The sequence below is a fragment of the Gaeumannomyces tritici genome (assembly GCF_000145635.1).
Source record: "Gaeumannomyces tritici R3-111a-1 unplaced genomic scaffold supercont2.2, whole genome shotgun sequence".
Lineage (NCBI taxonomy): Eukaryota > Fungi > Ascomycota > Sordariomycetes > Magnaporthales > Magnaporthaceae > Gaeumannomyces > Gaeumannomyces tritici.
In genome coordinates this window covers 2,168,251-2,186,802 of record NW_008804546.1, presented here as the reverse complement: position 1 = coordinate 2,186,802, position 18,552 = coordinate 2,168,251, and the positions used below count along the sequence as shown (strand labels likewise).

The 18,552-nt window shown below is 59.4% G+C and overlaps 9 protein-coding genes across 9 annotated transcripts; 6 read left to right on the top strand and 3 right to left on the bottom strand.

The window, feature by feature from the left end:
- The first annotated feature begins 351 nt into the window (after nucleotides 1-351).
- Nucleotides 352-2,229, top strand: GGTG_03256 (dihydrolipoyllysine-residue acetyltransferase component-pyruvate dehydrogenase complex). The gene is made up of 2 exons (XM_009221035.1): nucleotides 352-871; nucleotides 964-2,229. Exons 1-2 carry the CDS (start codon nucleotides 563-565, stop codon nucleotides 2,035-2,037), a joined length of 1,383 nt encoding a protein of 460 aa, XP_009219299.1. The 5' UTR covers nucleotides 352-562; the 3' UTR covers nucleotides 2,038-2,229.
- A 158-nt stretch (nucleotides 2,230-2,387) lies between these two features.
- On the top strand, nucleotides 2,388-5,758 carry GGTG_03255 (hypothetical protein). Its single transcript, XM_009221034.1, has 4 exons — nucleotides 2,388-2,607; nucleotides 2,753-3,231; nucleotides 3,319-5,190; nucleotides 5,281-5,758. Exons 1-4 carry the CDS (start codon nucleotides 2,511-2,513, stop codon nucleotides 5,344-5,346), a joined length of 2,514 nt encoding a protein of 837 aa, XP_009219298.1. The 5' UTR covers nucleotides 2,388-2,510; the 3' UTR covers nucleotides 5,347-5,758.
- A 676-nt stretch (nucleotides 5,759-6,434) lies between these two features.
- GGTG_03254 (hypothetical protein) lies at nucleotides 6,435-7,292 on the top strand (the record flags this gene model as incomplete). The annotated part of the gene is made up of 1 exon (XM_009221033.1): nucleotides 6,435-7,292. The coding sequence occupies one exon, from the start codon at nucleotides 6,435-6,437 to the stop codon at nucleotides 7,290-7,292; it is 858 nt and encodes a 285-aa protein (XP_009219297.1).
- Nucleotides 7,293-7,791: 499 nt separating this feature from the next.
- On the bottom strand, nucleotides 7,792-9,740 carry GGTG_03252 (hypothetical protein). The gene is made up of 3 exons (XM_009221031.1): nucleotides 9,558-9,740; nucleotides 8,362-9,468; nucleotides 7,792-8,291 (listed from the first exon to the last, which is right to left on the bottom strand). The coding sequence occupies exons 2-3, from the start codon at nucleotides 8,474-8,476 to the stop codon at nucleotides 7,990-7,992; spliced, it is 417 nt and encodes a 138-aa protein (XP_009219295.1). The 5' UTR covers nucleotides 8,477-9,468; nucleotides 9,558-9,740; the 3' UTR covers nucleotides 7,792-7,989.
- GGTG_03253 (hypothetical protein) lies at nucleotides 8,711-9,320 on the top strand (the record flags this gene model as incomplete). The annotated part of the gene is made up of 2 exons (XM_009221032.1): nucleotides 8,711-9,031; nucleotides 9,174-9,320. The coding sequence occupies 2 exons, from the start codon at nucleotides 8,711-8,713 to the stop codon at nucleotides 9,318-9,320; spliced, it is 468 nt and encodes a 155-aa protein (XP_009219296.1).
- Nucleotides 9,741-11,608: 1,868 nt separating the features above from the next.
- On the top strand, nucleotides 11,609-14,967 carry GGTG_03251 (hypothetical protein). The gene has a single exon (XM_009221030.1). The coding sequence runs from the start codon at nucleotides 12,160-12,162 to the stop codon at nucleotides 14,410-14,412; it is 2,253 nt and encodes a 750-aa protein (XP_009219294.1). The 5' UTR covers nucleotides 11,609-12,159; the 3' UTR covers nucleotides 14,413-14,967.
- GGTG_03250 (hypothetical protein) lies at nucleotides 14,835-15,556 on the bottom strand (the record flags this gene model as incomplete). The annotated part of the gene is made up of 3 exons (XM_009221029.1): nucleotides 14,835-14,868; nucleotides 14,974-15,347; nucleotides 15,428-15,556. The coding sequence occupies 3 exons, from the start codon at nucleotides 15,554-15,556 to the stop codon at nucleotides 14,835-14,837; spliced, it is 537 nt and encodes a 178-aa protein (XP_009219293.1).
- Nucleotides 15,557-16,003: 447 nt separating this feature from the next.
- GGTG_03249 (hypothetical protein) lies at nucleotides 16,004-16,352 on the bottom strand (the record flags this gene model as incomplete). Its single annotated transcript, XM_009221028.1, has 2 exons — nucleotides 16,004-16,196; nucleotides 16,246-16,352. 2 exons carry the CDS (start codon nucleotides 16,350-16,352, stop codon nucleotides 16,004-16,006), a joined length of 300 nt encoding a protein of 99 aa, XP_009219292.1.
- Nucleotides 16,353-16,777: 425 nt separating this feature from the next.
- On the top strand, nucleotides 16,778-18,472 carry GGTG_03248 (hypothetical protein; the record flags this gene model as incomplete). Its single annotated transcript, XM_009221027.1, has 5 exons — nucleotides 16,778-17,041; nucleotides 17,116-17,423; nucleotides 17,571-17,590; nucleotides 17,812-17,879; nucleotides 17,993-18,472. The coding sequence occupies 5 exons, from the start codon at nucleotides 16,778-16,780 to the stop codon at nucleotides 18,470-18,472; spliced, it is 1,140 nt and encodes a 379-aa protein (XP_009219291.1).
- Nucleotides 18,473-18,552: the final 80 nt, after the last annotated feature.

The window sequence follows — 18,552 nt, the reverse complement described above, 5'->3', positions numbered from 1 at the left end:
TCGCGCTCGAGGGCCAAGTCCAAGGGAGAGTGCCCACCTGGTAGGTAACTCTCGCATATGTCAAAAGTGGTGGAGACGAAGGTGCCCCCAGCATTGAACATCAATACAGGCACTGCATTCCGCCAGAGCAGACTTGAAGCTAGAGCCGTAAACGGCTATTATATGCTGCCACTGCTCACGTGGTTCACACATACACTAAGGCGCGCCTTCTATCTTTGACAGCTTGATCTCGTTCGGAACCTGCATTGCAAGGCTGTCGCGCGGGTGCATTTTCGTCCCCCGCCCAGCCCCACCTCAACCGCAGCGTGCCGGACTGTTCCTGTGGCTTATCGGGGGTCCGGCGCAGCGTGGCTGGCCGATAGGTATTTGTCGGGAGACTAGTCCCAAAGTGGCTTAGTTTGCCCGCGAGCTGTCCCAACGTTGCCAGACTCAAAAAAATTGGGAGCAAGTAAGAGTTTGGCGAGCAAGCGATAAAGCTGGCCTGCGTCCTTCAACACTTGCACTCCGAAGCCGTCGTCGCCCAGCTTCTCGACCCAATTGACCCCGCTACTCGCTGCCCATCATGCTCGCCCCCGTTCTCCGGAGGCGTGCCCTCCAGAGCGCCAACCTGCGCTATGTCGTGCCGTCCCTGACAAGATGGTACGCCTCTTACCCACCGCACACCGTCGTCAAGATGCCGGCGCTATCGCCCACCATGACGTCGGGCAACATCGGCGCTTGGCAGAAGAAGCCCGGCGACTCCATCGCGCCGGGAGATGTGCTTGTCGAGATCGAGACGGACAAGGCCCAGATGGACTTTGAGTTCCAAGAAGAGGGTGTTCTGGCCAAGATCCTGACGGACACTGGCTCAAAGGACATCACGGTTGGCAACGTACGTCTATGCCCCCTCGGAGCTCCCCCGGTCCGGGGCTTCGGCCGCCAGCACCCAAGAGCCGCTAAGCTGACTGATCCTTGCCGCCACAGCCCATCGCAGTCCTTGTCGAGGAGGGCACCGATGTCTCCGCTTTTGAGGGCTTCAGCCTGCAGGATGCCGGCGGTGCCGCAAAGGCCCCTCCCAAGGAAGAGAAGAACGTCGAGGAGTCGTCAAAAGCCGCATCTACCCCCACGCCCACGCCCGCCCCAGAGCCCGACAACGCTCCCTCCAGCGGCAAGCTGCAGACGGCGCTCGAGCGGGAACCCAACATGAGCCCCGCCGCCAAGCGCCTGGCCATCGAGAAGGGCGTCAAGGTTGACGGCCTGAAGGGTACCGGACAGGGCGGCAAGATCACCGAGGAGGATGTCAGGAAGGCTGCATCGAGTGGTTCCGTTGGCGGCGCCCCGGCCGCCGCTGGTGCTCCCTACGAGGACGTCCCCATCAGCGGTATGCGCAAGACCATTGCCAACCGCCTCAAGGAGTCCATCGCGGAGAACCCGCACTATTTCGTCTCGTCCTCTCTCTCCGTCTCGAAGCTCCTGAAGCTGCGCCAGGCTCTGAACAGCTCCTCTGAGGGCAAGTACAAGCTGAGCGTCAACGATTTCCTCATCAAGGCTATCTCTGTCGCCTCCAAGAAGGTACCGCAGGTGAACTCTTCGTGGCGCGACGGCGTCATCCGGCAGTTCAACACGGTCGATGTGTCGGTCGCCGTGTCCACCCCCGTCGGCCTGATCACCCCCATCGTCACTGCTGTCGAGACCAAGGGTCTGGAGAGCATCTCGTCTTCAGTAAAGGAGCTGGCCAAGCGCGCGCGCGACGGCAAGCTCAAGCCGGAGGAATACCAGGGCGGCAGCATCTCCATCTCCAACATGGGCATGAACCCGGCTGTCGAGCGCTTCACCGCCATCATCAACCCTCCCCAGGCGGCCATCCTTGCCGTCGGCAGCACCCAGAAGGTGGCAGTTCCGGTCGAGAACGAGGATGGCACCACGGGCATACAGTGGGACGACCAGATCACCGTAACGGCCAGCTTCGACCACAAGGTTGTTGACGGCGCGGTTGGTGCCGAGTGGATGAAGGAGCTAAAGAAGGTGGTGGAGAACCCATTGCAGCTGCTACTATAGCTTCCTAGGAAGGGGATTTGCGCCATTTTTCGTCTGTCCGGGTGTTTAGAAAAGGAGGGAACGCCTCTGTCAGCGTGCAAATGGTATTTTGACGTCTCTACAACTGTATAATATGGGGTAAATGCGGCATTGCGTTCCGGGCTATAAACGAGACCTTGACTGTTGCGTCAATCTATTTGCCTCGTTTCTTTTGTGCATGGAACGCGTCATTTCAGAGGCTACGTAGTTGGCTCCCAGGCCTGGAAGTTGTTCGCGGCCTGAGCTAGTGACTAACTGGGCTCGGGGCTATGTGTGTTGCTATTGGTGGAGTTAGCTCGTGGGCCACCGGCTCGGACTTTAGTCGGGTTCCCGCCCTTCGCCCGTCATATTCACCTCCCCTCGCCCTCGTAGAAAAATACCATCGGTCGAAAATAGCGAAGCTATTCTATCCACAAGTTGGAAGCGCCGGGAATCGCGGAACAAACGGTGGCATTATGGACAAAGCATTACCTAGCCACGACGCCGCCATGGCATCGCAATCGTCGACTGAAACAGCCCGCCGCCGCCGCCGCCGTCAGGCGTTGACCTGTGGTAAGCCTCAAGAATGCAGGTCACGCGCCGACCTACGTCCTACCCCGGCTTTGACCCTCGTTCGGACCATCAAATGATGCTCTGTTATTCCCGAGAAGCCGGTTAGAAGTAGATGGCCTGTTCGGCCGACTGACTGCTCCATCAGAGACCTGCCGCAAGCGAAAAGTCAAGTGCGATAGGGTACAGCCATGCTCAAACTGTATCCGAGCACAACGGCCTGCCGAGTGCCACTACCAAGCCGAACTGCTGCTTCCGAGACGCTCGTCGGCGGTCAGGCCCCCGGCTGTTCCAGGGGTGCTCGCTCCGTTGTTGGCACTGCACCCAGCGAGGAGGACTTCTGAGCCGTCTTCCGAAACGGACACTTCTCTCAGTAAACTATACCACAACCCTCACTCCCCTAACACGCCATCCACCAGCCAATCGAGCCACTCCGATGTGGCGCTCTTGACAGAGCGCGTCAAAGAACTTGAGAAGCGTCTGGCCCAAACCCTAGCCACCGCCCAAGCAAACGCGCCCGCTCCTCATGCTGTCGACCCGCCCCCCAAAGACCCAGACGAGCTCAAGGGCAAGTTGTTTAAAAGACACTATTATGGCCAGAGCCACTGGGTGCACCTTGCGCCCCTGGTACTATTCCCACAACTACTTTCCACCTTCTTATCAACGGCCTCATGCCCCCTGTCTCCCTATTTGCTAAGTTTCTTGCCATCGTAGTTCACTGTTGTCATGGAGGTTTTCAGCATACCGCCCGGCCATCCTCTGTCGGTCTCGGAGAGAATCCGAAAATGCAAAACTCTCGCGCGCCTGATAAAGTCTAAGAGAATCCGCGAATTGGGCGAGCCCGGAAGCGCCGAGATGCCGTCCAGGGAGGTCTGCGACCAGCTTGTCGCTGCCTACGTGAGGACCTTTGAGACCGTCTATCGCATCCTGCACATCCCAACCTTCTACCTGGACTACTCCAAATACTGGGAAGACCCAGCCGGCTGTAGCGAGGCGTTCGTGAACCAGCTGAAGCTAGTCCTCGCCATCGGGGCCTGTTTTCAGGACGACACGTACGATATGAGGAGCCTGTCCACGCGCTGGATACAAGAGGCTCACACCTGGCTGCTTTCGCCCTTGTCGGCCCTGAAGTCCCGCCTGGTCCTCTCCACCATACAGACAATGTGTCTTTTGCATCTGGCTCGGCAGACAACCGGCTCAGGGGAAGATCTAGTCTGGATATCTGCGGGCGAGGTGGTCAGAATGGCCATCTACATGGGCCTTCACCGTGATCCCGACCACTTGCCAAGGATGCCTCGGCTCCGAGCCGAGCTCAGGCGGAGGTTGTGGGCAACCATCATGGAGATCGCGCTACAGGCAAGCGTGGACATCGGGGGCCCTGCGGCGATATCGCTGTCCGACTTCGATACCCGACCCCCTTCCAATCTCGAAGACGCCGACCTGGAAGACCATGGCGGCGCAGAGCCTAACGTCGGGCCGCTGCCCGACCCAAGGCCGGTAGACTGCTTCACGCAGACGTCGGTTCAGATCGCCCTGTACAGATCGTTCCCAACTCGCCTAGCTATCGTACAATATCTCAACGATTTCCGGCGGAAGTCCTGCTACAACACAACGCTGCGGCTGCATGCAGACCTCACGACAGCCACGAGGGGGCTTTCTCGTGTATTTGGCTCGTTTAGAGATGAGGGCCTCGGACGGCCCTCTGGGTTCCAGATTCTCGTGGTAGAACATGTCATGCAATTGTTTTCCCTTGCCCTGCACCTCCCCTGGACGGCTGCCTCCCAGCGAGACCCGCACTACTATTTCTCCCGCAAAGTCTCTGTAGAGACGGCCCTGAAAGCTCCTCAAGTTTTGGCTAGTTACGACAACAAAGGCGCCCACGCTGAGGACGTTGGGCGTGCCGACTTCCTGCGCTTGTCAACATGTGGATCGGGAACCTATCGCATGTTCCCGTGGCAGTGCTCCATGACGCTGGGACTCGAGCTTCTGTGGCAGGCAGAAGACAACCGTGTCATCAGGGCGGGCGCGAGGCAAAACATCAACGCAGATATGTCGCTCCCTGGGGCCCAGCAGACGGGCCATGGAAAGTCGCCTTCACAGCCATTGGCGACGGGGCTCGGCGTGGTGCCCTCGGCGGAGCTTACTGCAGCGCTCAAGGGCGTTCAAGCCTGGGCGATTAGGCGCGTCGCCGCCGGCGAGACCAACATCCGGGCCAGCGTGCTGTTTTCCGGGATCCTAGCCCAAGAAGAGGCTCTGCGACGCGGGTGCGGAGACGACGAGGTCCTGAGGCGGACGGGCCAGGCCATGATGGACGAAGCAGCCGCTTGCCAGGAGCTCCTCAGGTCCTCGGCAGCTCGTGTCGGTATCGCCCCAGACTCTACCGCGCTCGGCGACAGAGCTGAGGCCAGCATGCTAGCAGGCCTGGACCCCCATAGACCTGAGGACATGGGTGGCTGCGAAGACAAGGGCTACGAAGCCGACACATTGATCACGAGCACCCCAGAAGAAAAGTTCCTGGCTTTCGGGGGCACGGCCGCCGAGGGGTTGCCGCTTGGCATGGACACCAGCTGGACGTGGGACGATTTTGTGAGTTTTGAGCACTCTTACTCCCTCGCAATTTTGGACGCGAGGGAATCTGTTCTTGGGGCACTCGCTAACATGGAAACCCACGGCTAGATAGACATTGAAGGTCTCGACTTCAACTTTGCGAATGGCTCCGATCTCAACTGGGCTCCAGCGTGATAAAAGAAGGTTCTCAATCCCCATCCTGGGTTCCGCAAAGGCAGAGAGGTCATCCTACTGTCGGCACCACTCTTGACGACGCTTAAGCCCTATTTTTAGGCCTGCCCCTTGCACCACGCGGTGCGACGTTCAATATTCCGAAAACTTATCGCTACGTAGATCCCGACCGCTCCTGCATGCGTCTGCTTTTGACCGAAGGGGTCATGCAGAATGGTGTGCAATTTGCCTGTAATATAGATTCGGTGGAGGAAGCATGTAGAAGCTGCCTTCAGCCCTGATTTGGACCCTCAATTTACCCGTCCAATCAGGCCCAGTATCAGCAGGCCAAGTATCAGCAGGCCGCAGCCAGAAGCCTTGCTACTTATTCGCCGCCTGTAGCCTCTTTTTGCAGTAACTTGGTCGGTCATTGGCCATACGTTGCAGTAGACGGATGTATCCAGGGCCTTTCCGCCATATAGCCTGCATGGCGACCATCCGCGTCCTATCGGTGAGCTAGGTATCAGGGGCCCATGCGCTTCGAGCCAGGCGGGTTGGTTTCCCCTTTCGGGGCAGGCAAACCTCGGCCAGCTGCTCTTTCCCTCTCGGAACCACGGTCACACTGTCATGCACGCCACTAGTCCCTTCCTAAAATAAAGTCCTCTCACCCGCCATTCCCGACCCAGGCGCCGGCACAACCCTTCCCACCACTATCAGTCCCCATCCTCGATGACTGAGTCCATCAAGCCGCGGCCGGTACATACATGTGTCAGTGTGAGGTTACTCTCCCGGGGAATACCATCAGTGAGGCCTTCGCCAACCTGTTCACCTAAATCCCGGGTGGCCCACCCAGATGGGCAGTTTTGGTCCAGGCTCGGCCTAGGCTCATCCGCAACTCTCCAGGGACATGGACCTCAACCGATAGAGCAAGGCTTGGTATAAAACGCCATCATCCAAAGGCACTACCCCAGACTCCTAGCTGTCACTCGAAACATAGCGCCGGGATTCTTTGTCAACCTGACAGTTTATGTCTTCCCCCTCACACGCCCTTCCGTCGACTCCAGTAGACGCCACCCCGCTACCATCTCCCTGACCCCAACCCCGCCCACATCATGGATCTGCTAGCGAAGTTTCTATTCGCCGCCTCGGCAGTGTCTCTCTCTACAGCCTCGCCTGTCGGCATGAACCCTCAAGCACTAGGCCTAGCCATACTAGTCCCAATCACCTACACGGAAACAGGAGGCATACCGGCCCGAGGCGAAGGCAGGATCGGCCACCAAACCACACCCAGGGCCGACACGAAAGAGCCCGAGCCCGAGATCGACGTGGAGGGCATCCAGCCGCTACCACAGCGACGAGGCGCACCATCCTCAGAGATTCGCGAGGCCGCAGACGCAGGCGCAGACGCAGACGCGGCCGCGTGCACCTCGACTCTAACGCCTACACCACGCTACCCGTGCACGACGGAGGGCTACGAGACGGTGTACCCGTCGACGCGCACGCTGCTCGCGCAGGTCGACTGCGGGCGGTGTCGGGACCTCTTCATCCCGCGCGAGGTCTACTTCTGCCCGCTGCGCCGCATCCTCGGCATCCGCACCGTCAACGAACCGAGCACGTCGTGGAGCACCGTCTGCGCCGCCACGCGCCTCGGCCGGCGAGACTTACACCACCACGCCACGCGAGCGGCGCCGGCAGTGGCAGCACCGACGACGACGGCCGGTGGGGGCGACACGACGGAGCGGGTGAAGAGGCAGGCGGCGTGCCGGACGACGCGCGTGGTGCAGCCGCAGCGGACGGCCGGGCCGGTGGCCACGCAGCACCGGAGAGTCGTGACCGAGACGGTGAGGCTCAACTGCGGCGGCTGCGAGCTGCAGCTGAGCACCGCCGTCGGGGGGTACGGGCCCGTCGTCAGGTTCACATCGACGACGACGCTGCCCACCGGGACGTCGACGGTGTTTGTCTGCCTGTGAGGGGGCTGGTTGTGCTGGCGGGCAACTTTGGCCTTGACGCCTTTGTCCCTGTTTATGGGGTAGGCATTGCATTTTACTGTATTTGAGGTTTAATGAGAGTTACAAGGGCCTGTTGTCGTTGTCTTTGCGTAGATACCAGAGAGCAATAATGCTATCATAGAGTATGTGATGTTGTTAAGTAAAGGCGTAGCTGGGAACAGTGCTTGTCACTTGTATTTATCGAGATGAGGGCTGCGTGATTTGAATCCAACTTCAACGGATATCAATCTTCAATGACGTTCGCTGGACTGTCTCTTGAGGCAGGTTTATTACTCTTTAATTAATGTATTTCTATGATTTTGGCGACGAACCTAGCTCGGAGGGCTTGGTATCGTAAGTTCCCTAGATTGGTTCGAGGCTGCTTGATTCCTTCCACTATTTGCAAATTAACTTGGTGTATGACAATGACCTCGGGTTGCACCTAGCAGCTGTCTGAAATCGCAACGTGCTTTGTTCACATTGTAAGGAATCATTTATTTATCCAACGGGCATTGTGAAGTCGATTTTATAAAAGAGGCCGGAAGAATTGTTAGATGAAGCTGCCAGCTAGAAGGAAGACAGACAAAAGACATATACATATGATATTACAGAGCTTAGTAAAACAACCGGATGCATCCGAGAACAGAAGCTAAAACTTTCCGACACCCCTCTGATAGAATCACTTATTTGAGCCGGAGCCTCCAAACAAGCCACCGACGGCGCCGCCAACAGACTCGGCGCCCGTCTTGGCCGCGCCGGCGACGGACTGGCCGGCCTGCGTCACAGTCGAGGGCCCGACGTACCGGCCCTGCTCGTCCTTGCCCTGGCGCTCGAACCGGTTGAGGCCCTCCTTGGAGACCAGGTCGCCGACGGGGCGGGCGAGCCCCTCCTGGCCCAGCTGGTCGCCGACGGTGTTGTTGACGCCGTCCTGGAGGGTGTCAACCTCCTTGACGCCCGTAACCTTGGTTTTGCTGAGGTTATCTGGGGGAGGCGGGGAGGGTGAGTGAGCAGTCTTGTCTATTTAGTTGGTGTCGGACGGGGTGCTGCTCACCTTTGGCCGTGTAAGAGGCCTTGTTGTCCTTGGTAAAGTACCGCAGGAAGATGTCCTCCAGCCATGGGACCCACTTCTCGTACTGCTCGTTGTACGTCTTTTTTACGCCTTCCATGGTGTTTGACTGGGACTGATAGAGTTTCTTGGTTTCGGTGAGGGGAATTGGCGAGATCGGTTGCGATGCAAGGAGGCGTGATGTGATTCGCACAATTACAAGGCGTCGTGGACTCAGCTTCCCTAGATTGGGAAAGCTAGATCAAACTATGTCAAGCGCGGCGGCGATAAGCTGTGATTATATGATAGAATAACCACACGTGAATATGCCCAAAAACCTGATGTTGCGAAATAGATGCCGTCAAAGGCCAGCGTCGAATTGTGGCTTCGCGCCCAGGCTGCAATACGTCATTCGCGCGGTGATAGGCAGGCTAGAGCTCCAGCAGGTGTGGCTCATTTTGACGGCACCTGGCGCGGCAAAATCCTGGAAGCTGGCGGTGCAGCCAGTCGCGTCATTGCTCTCATCTTTTGTTTATTTCGTCCGACCTGGACAGGCTTCTCTGCAAGTTTGGACGACACGACGGACGAGCAAGGACGACCACCGCGTGCCAACGACAAAGATTACCATTCCCGCCAACACGTTTGGATCGCGAAAACCAAGTTGGGAGACAGCCCCGTAGGAGCCTTGGACGGGCGTCCCAATCGAGAAGCCTGCCGCCTGCTGTTGCTGTCGATTACCTGCAGCCAGGGGAGACACAGGCAAGTGCCTCGAAGCATAATACCTCATCGCAGCTGAAGGCCCGCCTCGGTGGCGGTAGCGCACGCAACCTTCCCGGCGCCACCGCGCCCTTGCCTTTGGGACCTCGTGGCAGGCCTTGCAGCCGCGCGCAGGCACGCACCGGTACATTTCCGCCATAGGCCTCGCAGCGGGCGGTGGCGGACCGCAACCACCGGGAGGAGAGTGAGCAGGGGGCGTTTCGCGAAAACCCCCTCGCTGCTTTGTTTTGTTGTTCGCAGAAGCCGAGCCCGCACCAGCTTGGATACTGAGACCCCGGGTCTAGACCTGACGTTCAGCAGCCCATGGTGGCTCGTTCCTGGTCCAGCCATGCGTCTCTTGTACGATGTGCATGATTAGCCACGGCCAGCGTATGCCAGTCGGCACCGCTCCATTGTTAGCTAGTCGTGTGGGTTCGTTCACGTACGCACGTAAGAACTGTAAACTCGTTGGTGGCAAATCAGGAACTGGTGCAGCAGCTTTGCGGCCTCGCCTTGATTGCCAGTTCAGCTGAAGGGCGGGGGGTGTGTGTGTGTATGCGTGGCGCCCCTTGTGACGGTTCGAAGCACGCTGGAAGAGCAAGCGCCGCCTCAGAGTTGTTGAGGTCACAGGATATGTTGGAGCTTCTTGAGCGACCACACTGGCAGCAGCCAACAGGGTCCGGCCTTGGGCGCCACAGGGAACTATCGAATTTGCTAGACCATATTTGATATATGGATTGACGGCACCATCCATAAACAGCCGAAGGATGAAAGGGCTTGGGGCAGACGGTAAATGCTGATAAACCATCAACGCTCTACGAGGGTAGCGTCGTAGCTCCAAACTAGGAGCACTGCCAAAGCCATCCTCTTTCTGTCTTGAGGGGCGAACAGAGGGCAAAGACGCTAGTACAGTCTCAGGCGAGGAAGAACTCCAGACCGGGCCCAAGACCAATGCAGCAAAGGGTCCCCTAAAGGACCCATGCAGATTCTCAAGCCTTCGGCTCCCGCGGCTCTGTCAGTCGCCCGGACCCAAGCATGCAGCCAGTCTCCGTTGGCGGAATCCGACGGCCCAGACTGGCGGGTTCGCCGCATGCTGACGTCAGGGAAGCGACACTGCAGTTCTCGAGAGGCCACAGAGTGTGCCTCGCCCGCCTCGTCACTTGGCAGGCGGCGTGCTCAAAAGCAACAGCCCCAACAGCACTTAAAACGGCGGCTCCATGGCTTCTAAATAGCCTCACAACGTCGGCGAAGACTTCACGATCGCAACGATACTTTTGGGCGGTGAAGAACGACCCCTCTACTTTACTAGTGGGCGCAGTGTTTGGAAAATAGCACACACGGCCAAATTAGCCTGTTTTGGATGGTTGACTCCATTCTCTGACCAGACACCCACTGCAAAGCGGGTTCCGAATTTTACGAGAAGATACACCTCAAGTAGTGTGGCCCAGCCTGATCTCGTCACTGCGACGGCTGTTCGACTAAAATGGCACTCACGGCGCGTGTCTTGCAAGGGTGTTCGAGGCATCAGTAATCGCGATGCATGGTCCAGCTCAGTATCAAAGAAGAGGGAGGGTCGGCAACACAAAGCGCCAACCTGACTCGCTGGAGTTAGCGGTGGCTTGACAGAGGTGATGGCATGGCTTGCAAGAGGGCTGGAGGGCGGGCTAGCCCTGCCCAACAAGGAAGCCCTGCTAGCTGATCTTTTTCCCCAGGAGCCGCCGCTAGGGCCGATGGACAAAGGCGAGGAGTCGAGCAAGCCCGTGCGACTGTTGACGTGCCACACAACGGCGCGGCGTCTTGTTGCTGTGGGTTTGCTGGGGAAAGAAATTCCCGAGGGCGGCGCTCATTTTGTCGAGGAAGGATGCATCCTGTGTTCCCATCTCTGGGGCACAATCAGAGCAGTTATGCGGCTGTTCTTCACGCGCAGAAAACAAACCCCACAATGGCTCCTGCCAAAATAACTCGAAAGCTGTGTGCGCAATGGGAAGAGTGTTTTTTTTTTTTTTCACTCAAGAAGAATGTGACGCCCAACGTCCAACAGGCCTGGTCAGGGTGGTGGGGCGCGCAGAAGCGGCAGATCGACAGCACAGCAGGAGGCAGAGGCTGGGCACATGTCCTTGACCCTGGCTTGAGAGCCCGGCCAAGCTGAGGTGCATGCAAGCCACCAAGCCAACAAGCCAACGAACGAGCTGTGAGGGCCTGGGCCCAGTGCCATCGAGGAACGCTGCAATGCTGGGACCCATTCGTGCCATTGTCCTACTCGGGATTGGAAAGCTCTCGCTTAATTAGGTGACACAGAGGAGGCTAAGTACATACATAGGTGCCCACGTCAGGGCATGTACCAAGAAGGAGGAGTGCGGCACATGCAGCCGCAGGGAGGAAGGTGAGACTGAACGTGGGGACCAACCTACAGGCACATTGGAATGCTCTGGCAATCTGGGTCGTTGGACTTAGCAGGGCTGGGTCTGAGCTCGAGACAAGGGTCGGCGGCGATGTTTGCACGTTTGCTCCATGTGGGCCTAGCCCGCACGCTAGCCCTCGGGGCGTCTGAGACGAGGGCGTCGATACCAACAATCACACCTACTACTGTGCTCTCGGGCAGCCATGTTTCTCCTGTCGGTGAGGGGCGGGCGTGCCAGTCGGTACAGTGAAACAACACATACAAGACAAGGACCCCCCCAACAGCAACTGCCATTAGAGCTCGACGGCCTTTAAGCGACTGTGCGGCTGCTGGAGCCAGCTGCTGGAACCAGGCGACGACGCCAACGAATATCATTCCCGAGCATCGCCGCAGTGTTGTTAGTCCTGGTCTGGCACTTCTGGCTGGCATCCGGCACACCTCATTCCATCCTGGGCACAACAGACGAGCTGTGCAGAAGAGCCCGCTCTTTCCGTGGCCTCCCATTCGCAGCCACCGTCGCACAGCTCCATCCCGCGACCACCATGGCCGCGTGCTGCCCACCAGGTCACTAATATACCGCGATTCAGTCAAGTCGGGCTGCTGTCTCCCTTGTCTCTGCTGCCCCCGCAGCCCCCACCGAGCCCGCCATGGAAACAGAGGGCACGAGGAAGCTCGCAGGACCGGGACGGCGAGAAAGCGCCGCTGACGGGCGTGTCCAACTCGACCATAAGGATGCAGCCCAGGCAGCCCTCGTCCGCTCCTCGTCGCGCCACCACGACACCACCACCGCCCTTGGTTGCCGCATAAAGGCCCGTCTGTCCTGGCATCGGCAATCTCTGCCGCCCTCTTTTTTCCAGTCGGCCGACCTGTCGCTCGACCCAAGCGCCCATCTGATAGAAAAGTCAACACTAGCAGCAGCAGCAGCAGCAGGGCAGCACTACCAAGACCACCAAGAACACCAAGACCTATACCACCACCAACGCCCCCAGAGACAACGAGCACCCTCGCCGTCGCGTCGGCGGAGCCTCCTGTTTGGACACAGCAAACGGTCGTGGCAAGAACCCGAGGCAGCGGGATCGCTTGCGTCGGCGCAGCTGCAGCCGTTGATTACGAGCCACACAGGTCGCCAACCCCAGCCGGCCGGCGTCACACTGGCGGACCCAGCGACCCAGTCCGGGTCTGGGGGGGCAGGGGGTCAGGCGCACCCCGCACATACTGCCGGCAATACGACGGCTCATGCTGCCAATATTCCAACGGCTGTCTGTCACACCACTGCTCCTTCTGGAGCTGCTGCTGCGGGCCCGCCGCCTGGTATATTTGGCCGTCTGCTCCGACGCGCCAGCTCGCTCAGGCGTCCGAGGACGCCCAAGCCAGCCAAGGAGCCCTCCTCGGGCTACGACGTCGCCGTCGCCGACCAGCAGAGATCACCTGCCCAGCAAGCGCCGGACGACAGCCGCGCCGAGCCGACGTCCGCTCGTGTTTCGGTCCAAGAGCAGCGCACAAGCGCGCCCGCCCAATCCCCGCCGTCGCCAAACCGTCCCCAGACGGCGTTTGCGGCTGACACCCTGCAGGCTGCAGCCGTCGCAATGCCACCCGCACCCCTAACAAGGAAGCCGAGCTTGATGGATCGGCTGCGACTACGATCCTCGAGCACACTCTCGCCGCGGGAGCAGCAGCAGCAGCAGCAGCAGCAAAAGCAGCAGCAGCAGCAGCAGCAACAACAGCAGCCGCCACAACAGCCAGTCAAAAAGGCGGCATACGTCCCAACGCATGCCGCATCGGATTTCTCACGCCTCGACCCCCGCGTTCGCGAGGGCTACCAGTTCTACTCGCGCAGCAGCGCCCGACACAACAGGACGCTCGACGATTCTGCGGCGCATGATCAGCTGACTTCTCAGCTCCGGAGGCTTGCCTCTTTCTCCTCCGACATCGCCGAAGAAGAGCCTAGTGGCGACCATTCGCACGCCGCTGCGTCGCTGCCGCCAAGCGCAGATGCAACACAGCCAAGCCAGCACCGCCAGAGGCAGGGGAAGCCACTCGCCCTGAGGGTCGATTCGCACGAAAAGCAAGGTTCTTCCCCTCGAGACTCCAAGGGCCCCTTTCCCACTAGTCCCGTCCTGGAATCGAACCCGGATGAGAAATTGTCTTTCGCAGCCCGCGCTGGCGTCGTTGACGCCCACGCAGGAGGCAGCCATGTCATCGACTCCTCGGCGACACCGACAGCGAAACCAGAAGGAGGCATCACAGGGGTGACGCAAGATCAACCCCAGCGCACTGCGGACCAAACTGGCGAGCAGCAAGCTCCGCAACTCACAGACTACGAGCTCTTCGTCCGCCGCGCCGCCGAGAGGGAGGAGCAGGCGCTCCGGCGACGACAGTTGGCGGCGGCACAGGGCCTGGCCGGCCGCGTCCCCGCCCCGCAGCTGCCGCCGCCGAACCCCTTCTACTGGCAGATGGCCGCCCCGCCGCCGCCGCCGCCAAGGCTCGGCGGCATCGAAGAGGACCAGGGCGCCCAATCCAACTCCAGCGCGGGCGGCACAACTACCGTGAACCCCCCGCGCAGCAGCCGCAGCAGGTCCAAGCGCGACAGCGGCCACTCATACACGCTTGGCGCCGGCGGGTCGGCGTTCCAGCAGCAGCAGCAGCAGCAGCAGCAGCAGTCCTGGCAGCGCCACGCCAAGCGTCCGAGTTGGACGTCTTCGGCGGGCAGGGGCGCGAGCATTGAGGAGGAGGAGGGGCTGGTCGGGGCCCGCGGGGTCATGGCGACGCCGGCCCTGCGTCGCAAGCCGAGCATCACGCAGCGCATCGCCGAGTACGTGCGGCCGGCGCGCGAACCGGGCGCGCGGGACGAGGCGGCGCGGCGCCCGTCGAGCAGGACGCAGGCGAGACAGCAGTCTTGATTGCGTGGGCGGTGGGCTGTTTTCAGGGCATTTCCAGGGGTGAAACATGCATGGCTCGTTCGGATTTATACCATGATAGACGGCGGTTCGGTGGAGCGGGCGTCCAGGCAAGATTTGACGATGGAACGAGTACCGTGATATGGGAACATGACAAGAGGCATGACATGCCGGTGGTTTGGGAATCTCCGTCCAGCGGGTCGAGTCGGACAGCAAACCCCCTCCCTTTTGTTTCAAAGAACGATAAAGCACAGCTAATAACCCCTCCATGGCTCCGAGACATGCGTGCTTCATGTTTCTACAAGATGAATCTAATTCTAGCGAATTCGTCATTAAAACAAAACAAACACCCGTCTCTTATAAACATGACAAGATTGTGGTGGGATCCTATTCTCCGCTCCCCTCGATACCACCCCTGGGCCAGATTAGCAAGGAGCAATGTAATCGCATCGCTCGTCACTAGGGACAAAAGAAGTGTGAGGTCAGTAAATCTTATCAAAACAACCATCGGCAATGCAGGGGAACAACAGAACATGGAGAGGTAGAACGAAACATAAGACCCACCAAGGCCTGTAAAAGCTGCAAATACCCCTGTGCCCACGGGACTTCTCCTGGCACTGGCACAGGTCGTTCCTGTCGTGGGGGCACCGCCCGCAGAAGGTGAACGGGAACGTCTTTTGGTCGTCGGGCGGCGTCGTCGTCAGCCTAGGCGGCGGAGTGGGCGCGGGTGGCGCCTGCGTCGGCGGCGGCGGCGGCGGCGGCGGGGCGTTGGCTGGGTCCGGGATGTTGTACGAGGCCACGCAGAGCCGGGCGCCGATCTCGAGCTGATCGCACGTCCTGAGCATGAAGTAGTTATTCCACAGCTTCAGGTCCCAGTCCGTGATCTTGTACGTCTCGGCGATGGCCCAGCACGTGTCGCCCGACTTGACATCGTGCACCTTGCGAATGAGGGCAGGCTGGTTAGCGTGGGTGCGAGGCCTTGCCTAGAGTAGAGAGAGGTAGGTACTTGGCAACTCACCCGCACGCACCAGGGCCAAGAGGGGAACAGGCCCGGGAGCGCTGGCTTCCCCCACTCGGGCGGGGGAGATGATTCGGCCGCCGTAGCTGAAACGAAGCCAGCAATGGCGGTGACGGTGGAATAGCGCATCGTATGGTATAGATGGGTTCGCTGTATCGAGTACCGAGTAAGTGATATCTTTCAAAGAATGCTGATGCAAGGTTGTCGTTAATGTTGACGATTCTTGCCGTAGACATCACGTTCCGGCCTCAGGGGGGTTCATGCCATTTATTTCTATCTACCCGCTTGTTACAATGTAGTCGCCACTCCCAGCATTCGTTGCACAATACCAAGGGCAAATCCTGATGTGGCTAGTTGTGTACTTGATGACCGCATCCGAGTCTTGACAAAGAGCCGGCCTATCTGATCGTTAATATTGTGCATTTTCCAGAGCAAAGGAAGCCAAGCCCGCCGATCGAACGTCATGTTAGAACCGGCATCCAACAAAGAAGCCTGCGAGACAAACGTCTTGGGCCTGGACTCGACAAGGGGCGCCGCCTGTGGTCATTGGGGTTTGGGCCAACAACGCCAGCATGTCTAAACAGAAACAGACTCGACAAGGCGACGAGGCTCCGCAACCAACGTTTCGCGCTTGCACCAGTCATTCGTTACCTTGACGCGGCGCGGGAATTGCTGCCGGCTCCCCGCTGGTTCACGTCTTTTCGGCGCCCCTGCCTTTGACAGCGGCTCTCCCGTCTCGGAACTAAGCTCGCGATTGGACGGCCCCTCCCTCCAAGTACCAACCCTGCACTTTGCCGTCCAGCCTGCCCGGCACCTACCCTGCGCCGGCCATCATTGCATTTCCAGTGTGGGTTTGGCTAACCGACCCGCGGGTCGGTACATATCCAAAGTGCAGCTGGCAGGAGTCTGCTGGCCGCCGCGCCATGTTGACCACGCGGCTTCTGTTCCGACAATCTCAAAGCGTGAGTTCGCTCGTATGATAGGCTTTGGTACCCTTGTGTCGTATTGCATACGGCGGTTTAGCTTGTATCGAGTCTAGCTGTTGTATCTGCACTGGGCCACTGGCAAAACAACGTATGACGCCTATATGGGTTGCGACAGGCGCCGCAGTGAGGCTCCTAACGTGCCACCTTACAACCCACCAATACTGTAGCTGCATGAGGAAGATGGTAGGCAGATGGCCAGAACAGATTGGCAGCAGGACGAATGAATCCACTGTGCGATGCAGCCCACATTGCGCTGTTGTCAGTCGAGACGCGTGCTTAAAGCTTAAAGGGAACAAGGTTGGAACAAGGAACAAGGGGAATCCCTCCAAGACACCCAACCCATTTCTCTGCCGCCCGCGGGAGCATGGCCATCCGCGCACGCTCCAGGGAAGGTCCCTGCTCCGAGGCCGGGCCAGCGCGAATCTCAGCGATCTACCCACACCGAGCAACAACGACGCAAGCGCTCCTTTTGCACCGGCCCAGAACACACCGCTGCTGCCCGGCCTTCCTCGGCCATGGCCGCTCTCCATCGACTCGCCTGAGCGAAACCTCTGCTCCTCCAGCGTCAAGGAAAATCCTGCATTACTTCCACGGCCAGCAGGCTGCTACGCCTGAGGGGCCGTCAACGGTTGCGAAAAAAAGAAGAAAAGATCCAAGCAAAACCTGACAGCCAACCACCCACCCTAGCCCTCCTGAGCGCAGAGGAGATCCCAGCCCCGTGGGGGTAGCGATGCCGGCCGGGCGCTGCGTCAGGCCTCGCAGCGACGCGCACTGCCGGGCCCGCCACCACGCCGAACCATGAGACGGGAGGACTGCGTCGGCGGCGTCGGCGGCGCCATTCCCTGGCCCCCCGACGCCGAGCCGCTCGGCCCCGGCTGTTCACCCGACGCCGGTATGCGCGGCCTCAACTTTGCCATCCAGATGGCGGCCGCCGTCCTCGTACTCGGCTTCTTTCTGGCCCGCTCGTATGCCAAGTGGGCCGTCTCCTCCGCCTGTGCGGGCCGAAAACTGTATGTGTTTCCTTTTTTTTTTTTCCCACCCATGACATGTGTATCCCCCCTTTTTTCATTCTCGCACCATCTGCGGTCGTTAGAGGATGCGGGCGGGAATATGGTCGGCCGGCTAACGCCAGAGCTGCCGCGTGCCCATGATCCCAGGGTTTTGCTTGACAGCATTTGTAAGTCCTATCCTGTGGGAGCCAAAACCGCTCGGGTGATGCTTGATCACACCGAGGCTTCTTGACGACCACTTGCTGACTGTGGCCGCCGCTGCAGATTATGACCCTGGCCTATATATCATGCATTTTCACCAGTGAGCCCCGAGAGTCTTGTCGAGGTCTCTAACGACGAGTTGGCCAGAACAGCATGCTGATTTGGGAGGTGCCGTGGACAACTTTAGTGCATCACTATGGAGATGGCTACCACGCCTGGGATCTGGCACCCGAGACGTTCAAGAACTACAAGCTGGTAGGCCATCACTGCGCCTCGCTTCCTCCAAGAAACCTGAACTACCATGCGGCTACAAGAAAAGAACTAGACTAGCTGCTAAAGCCCGTGCTAACTGCGTCCTCCCGTGCCAGTGGCTGTACGCCAGCGCGGTCCTCTACTGCCCCGCCGTCTACCTCACAAAGGTCACGCCCCTCCTGCTCATGGCGCGCGTCTTTGCCGTCAAGGAGCAGATCGCGCGGGGCATCTACCTCTTCATCGTGCTCATCACGGTGCTCTACACGCCCGTGCAGGCCGTCAAGACGATACTGTGCGTGCCCATCCCGGCCTTTTGGGACGGTGGCGTCGAGCCCGACTCCTGCTTCGACTCGCGCAAGGTCTTCATCACCGACATCGCCCTGGCCCTCTGCACCGACGCCGTCATCCTCATCCTGCCCGTCTTCCTCGCCTGGCCGCTGCACCTGGGCACCTGGAAGAAGGTTAAGATCGCGCTGCTGCTCGGCGCCGGCGCCGGCGCCATCGGCACCGACGCCCTGCGAATATCGAAAGTCGTCGAGCTGCAGTACGAGACCGACACGTCGGGCCGCTTCACCCTGCTCACAGTGTTGACGTGAGGCCCCTCCCACACATCAAGCCATCACACACACACACACACACTCTCTCTCTCTCTCTCTCTCTCTCTCTCTCTCTCTCT

Bases quoted from the DNA above. Each gene is read 5' to 3' on its own strand.
- GGTG_03256 (XM_009221035.1), top strand. From the start codon at position 563: ATGCTCGCCCCCGTTCTCCGGAGGCGTGCCCTCCAGAGCGCCAACCTG. The intron at 872-963 runs GTACGTCTATGC...TTGCCGCCACAG, and splicing joins AGGACATCACGGTTGGCAAC to CCCATCGCAGTCCTTGTCGA.
- GGTG_03255 (XM_009221034.1), top strand. From the start codon at position 2,511: ATGGACAAAGCATTACCTAGCCACGACGCCGCCATGGCATCGCAATCG. The intron at 2,608-2,752 runs GTAAGCCTCAAG...CTGCTCCATCAG, and splicing joins CCGTCAGGCGTTGACCTGTG to AGACCTGCCGCAAGCGAAAA. The intron at 3,232-3,318 runs GTACTATTCCCA...TTGCCATCGTAG, and splicing joins GGGTGCACCTTGCGCCCCTG to TTCACTGTTGTCATGGAGGT.
- GGTG_03252 (XM_009221031.1), bottom strand. From the start codon at position 8,476: ATGGAAGGCGTAAAAAAGACGTACAACGAGCAGTACGAGAAGTGGGTC. The intron at 8,292-8,361 runs GTGAGCAGCACC...CGCCTCCCCCAG, and splicing joins GGCCTCTTACACGGCCAAAG to ATAACCTCAGCAAAACCAAG.
- GGTG_03251 (XM_009221030.1), top strand. From the start codon at position 12,160: ATGGAAACAGAGGGCACGAGGAAGCTCGCAGGACCGGGACGGCGAGAA.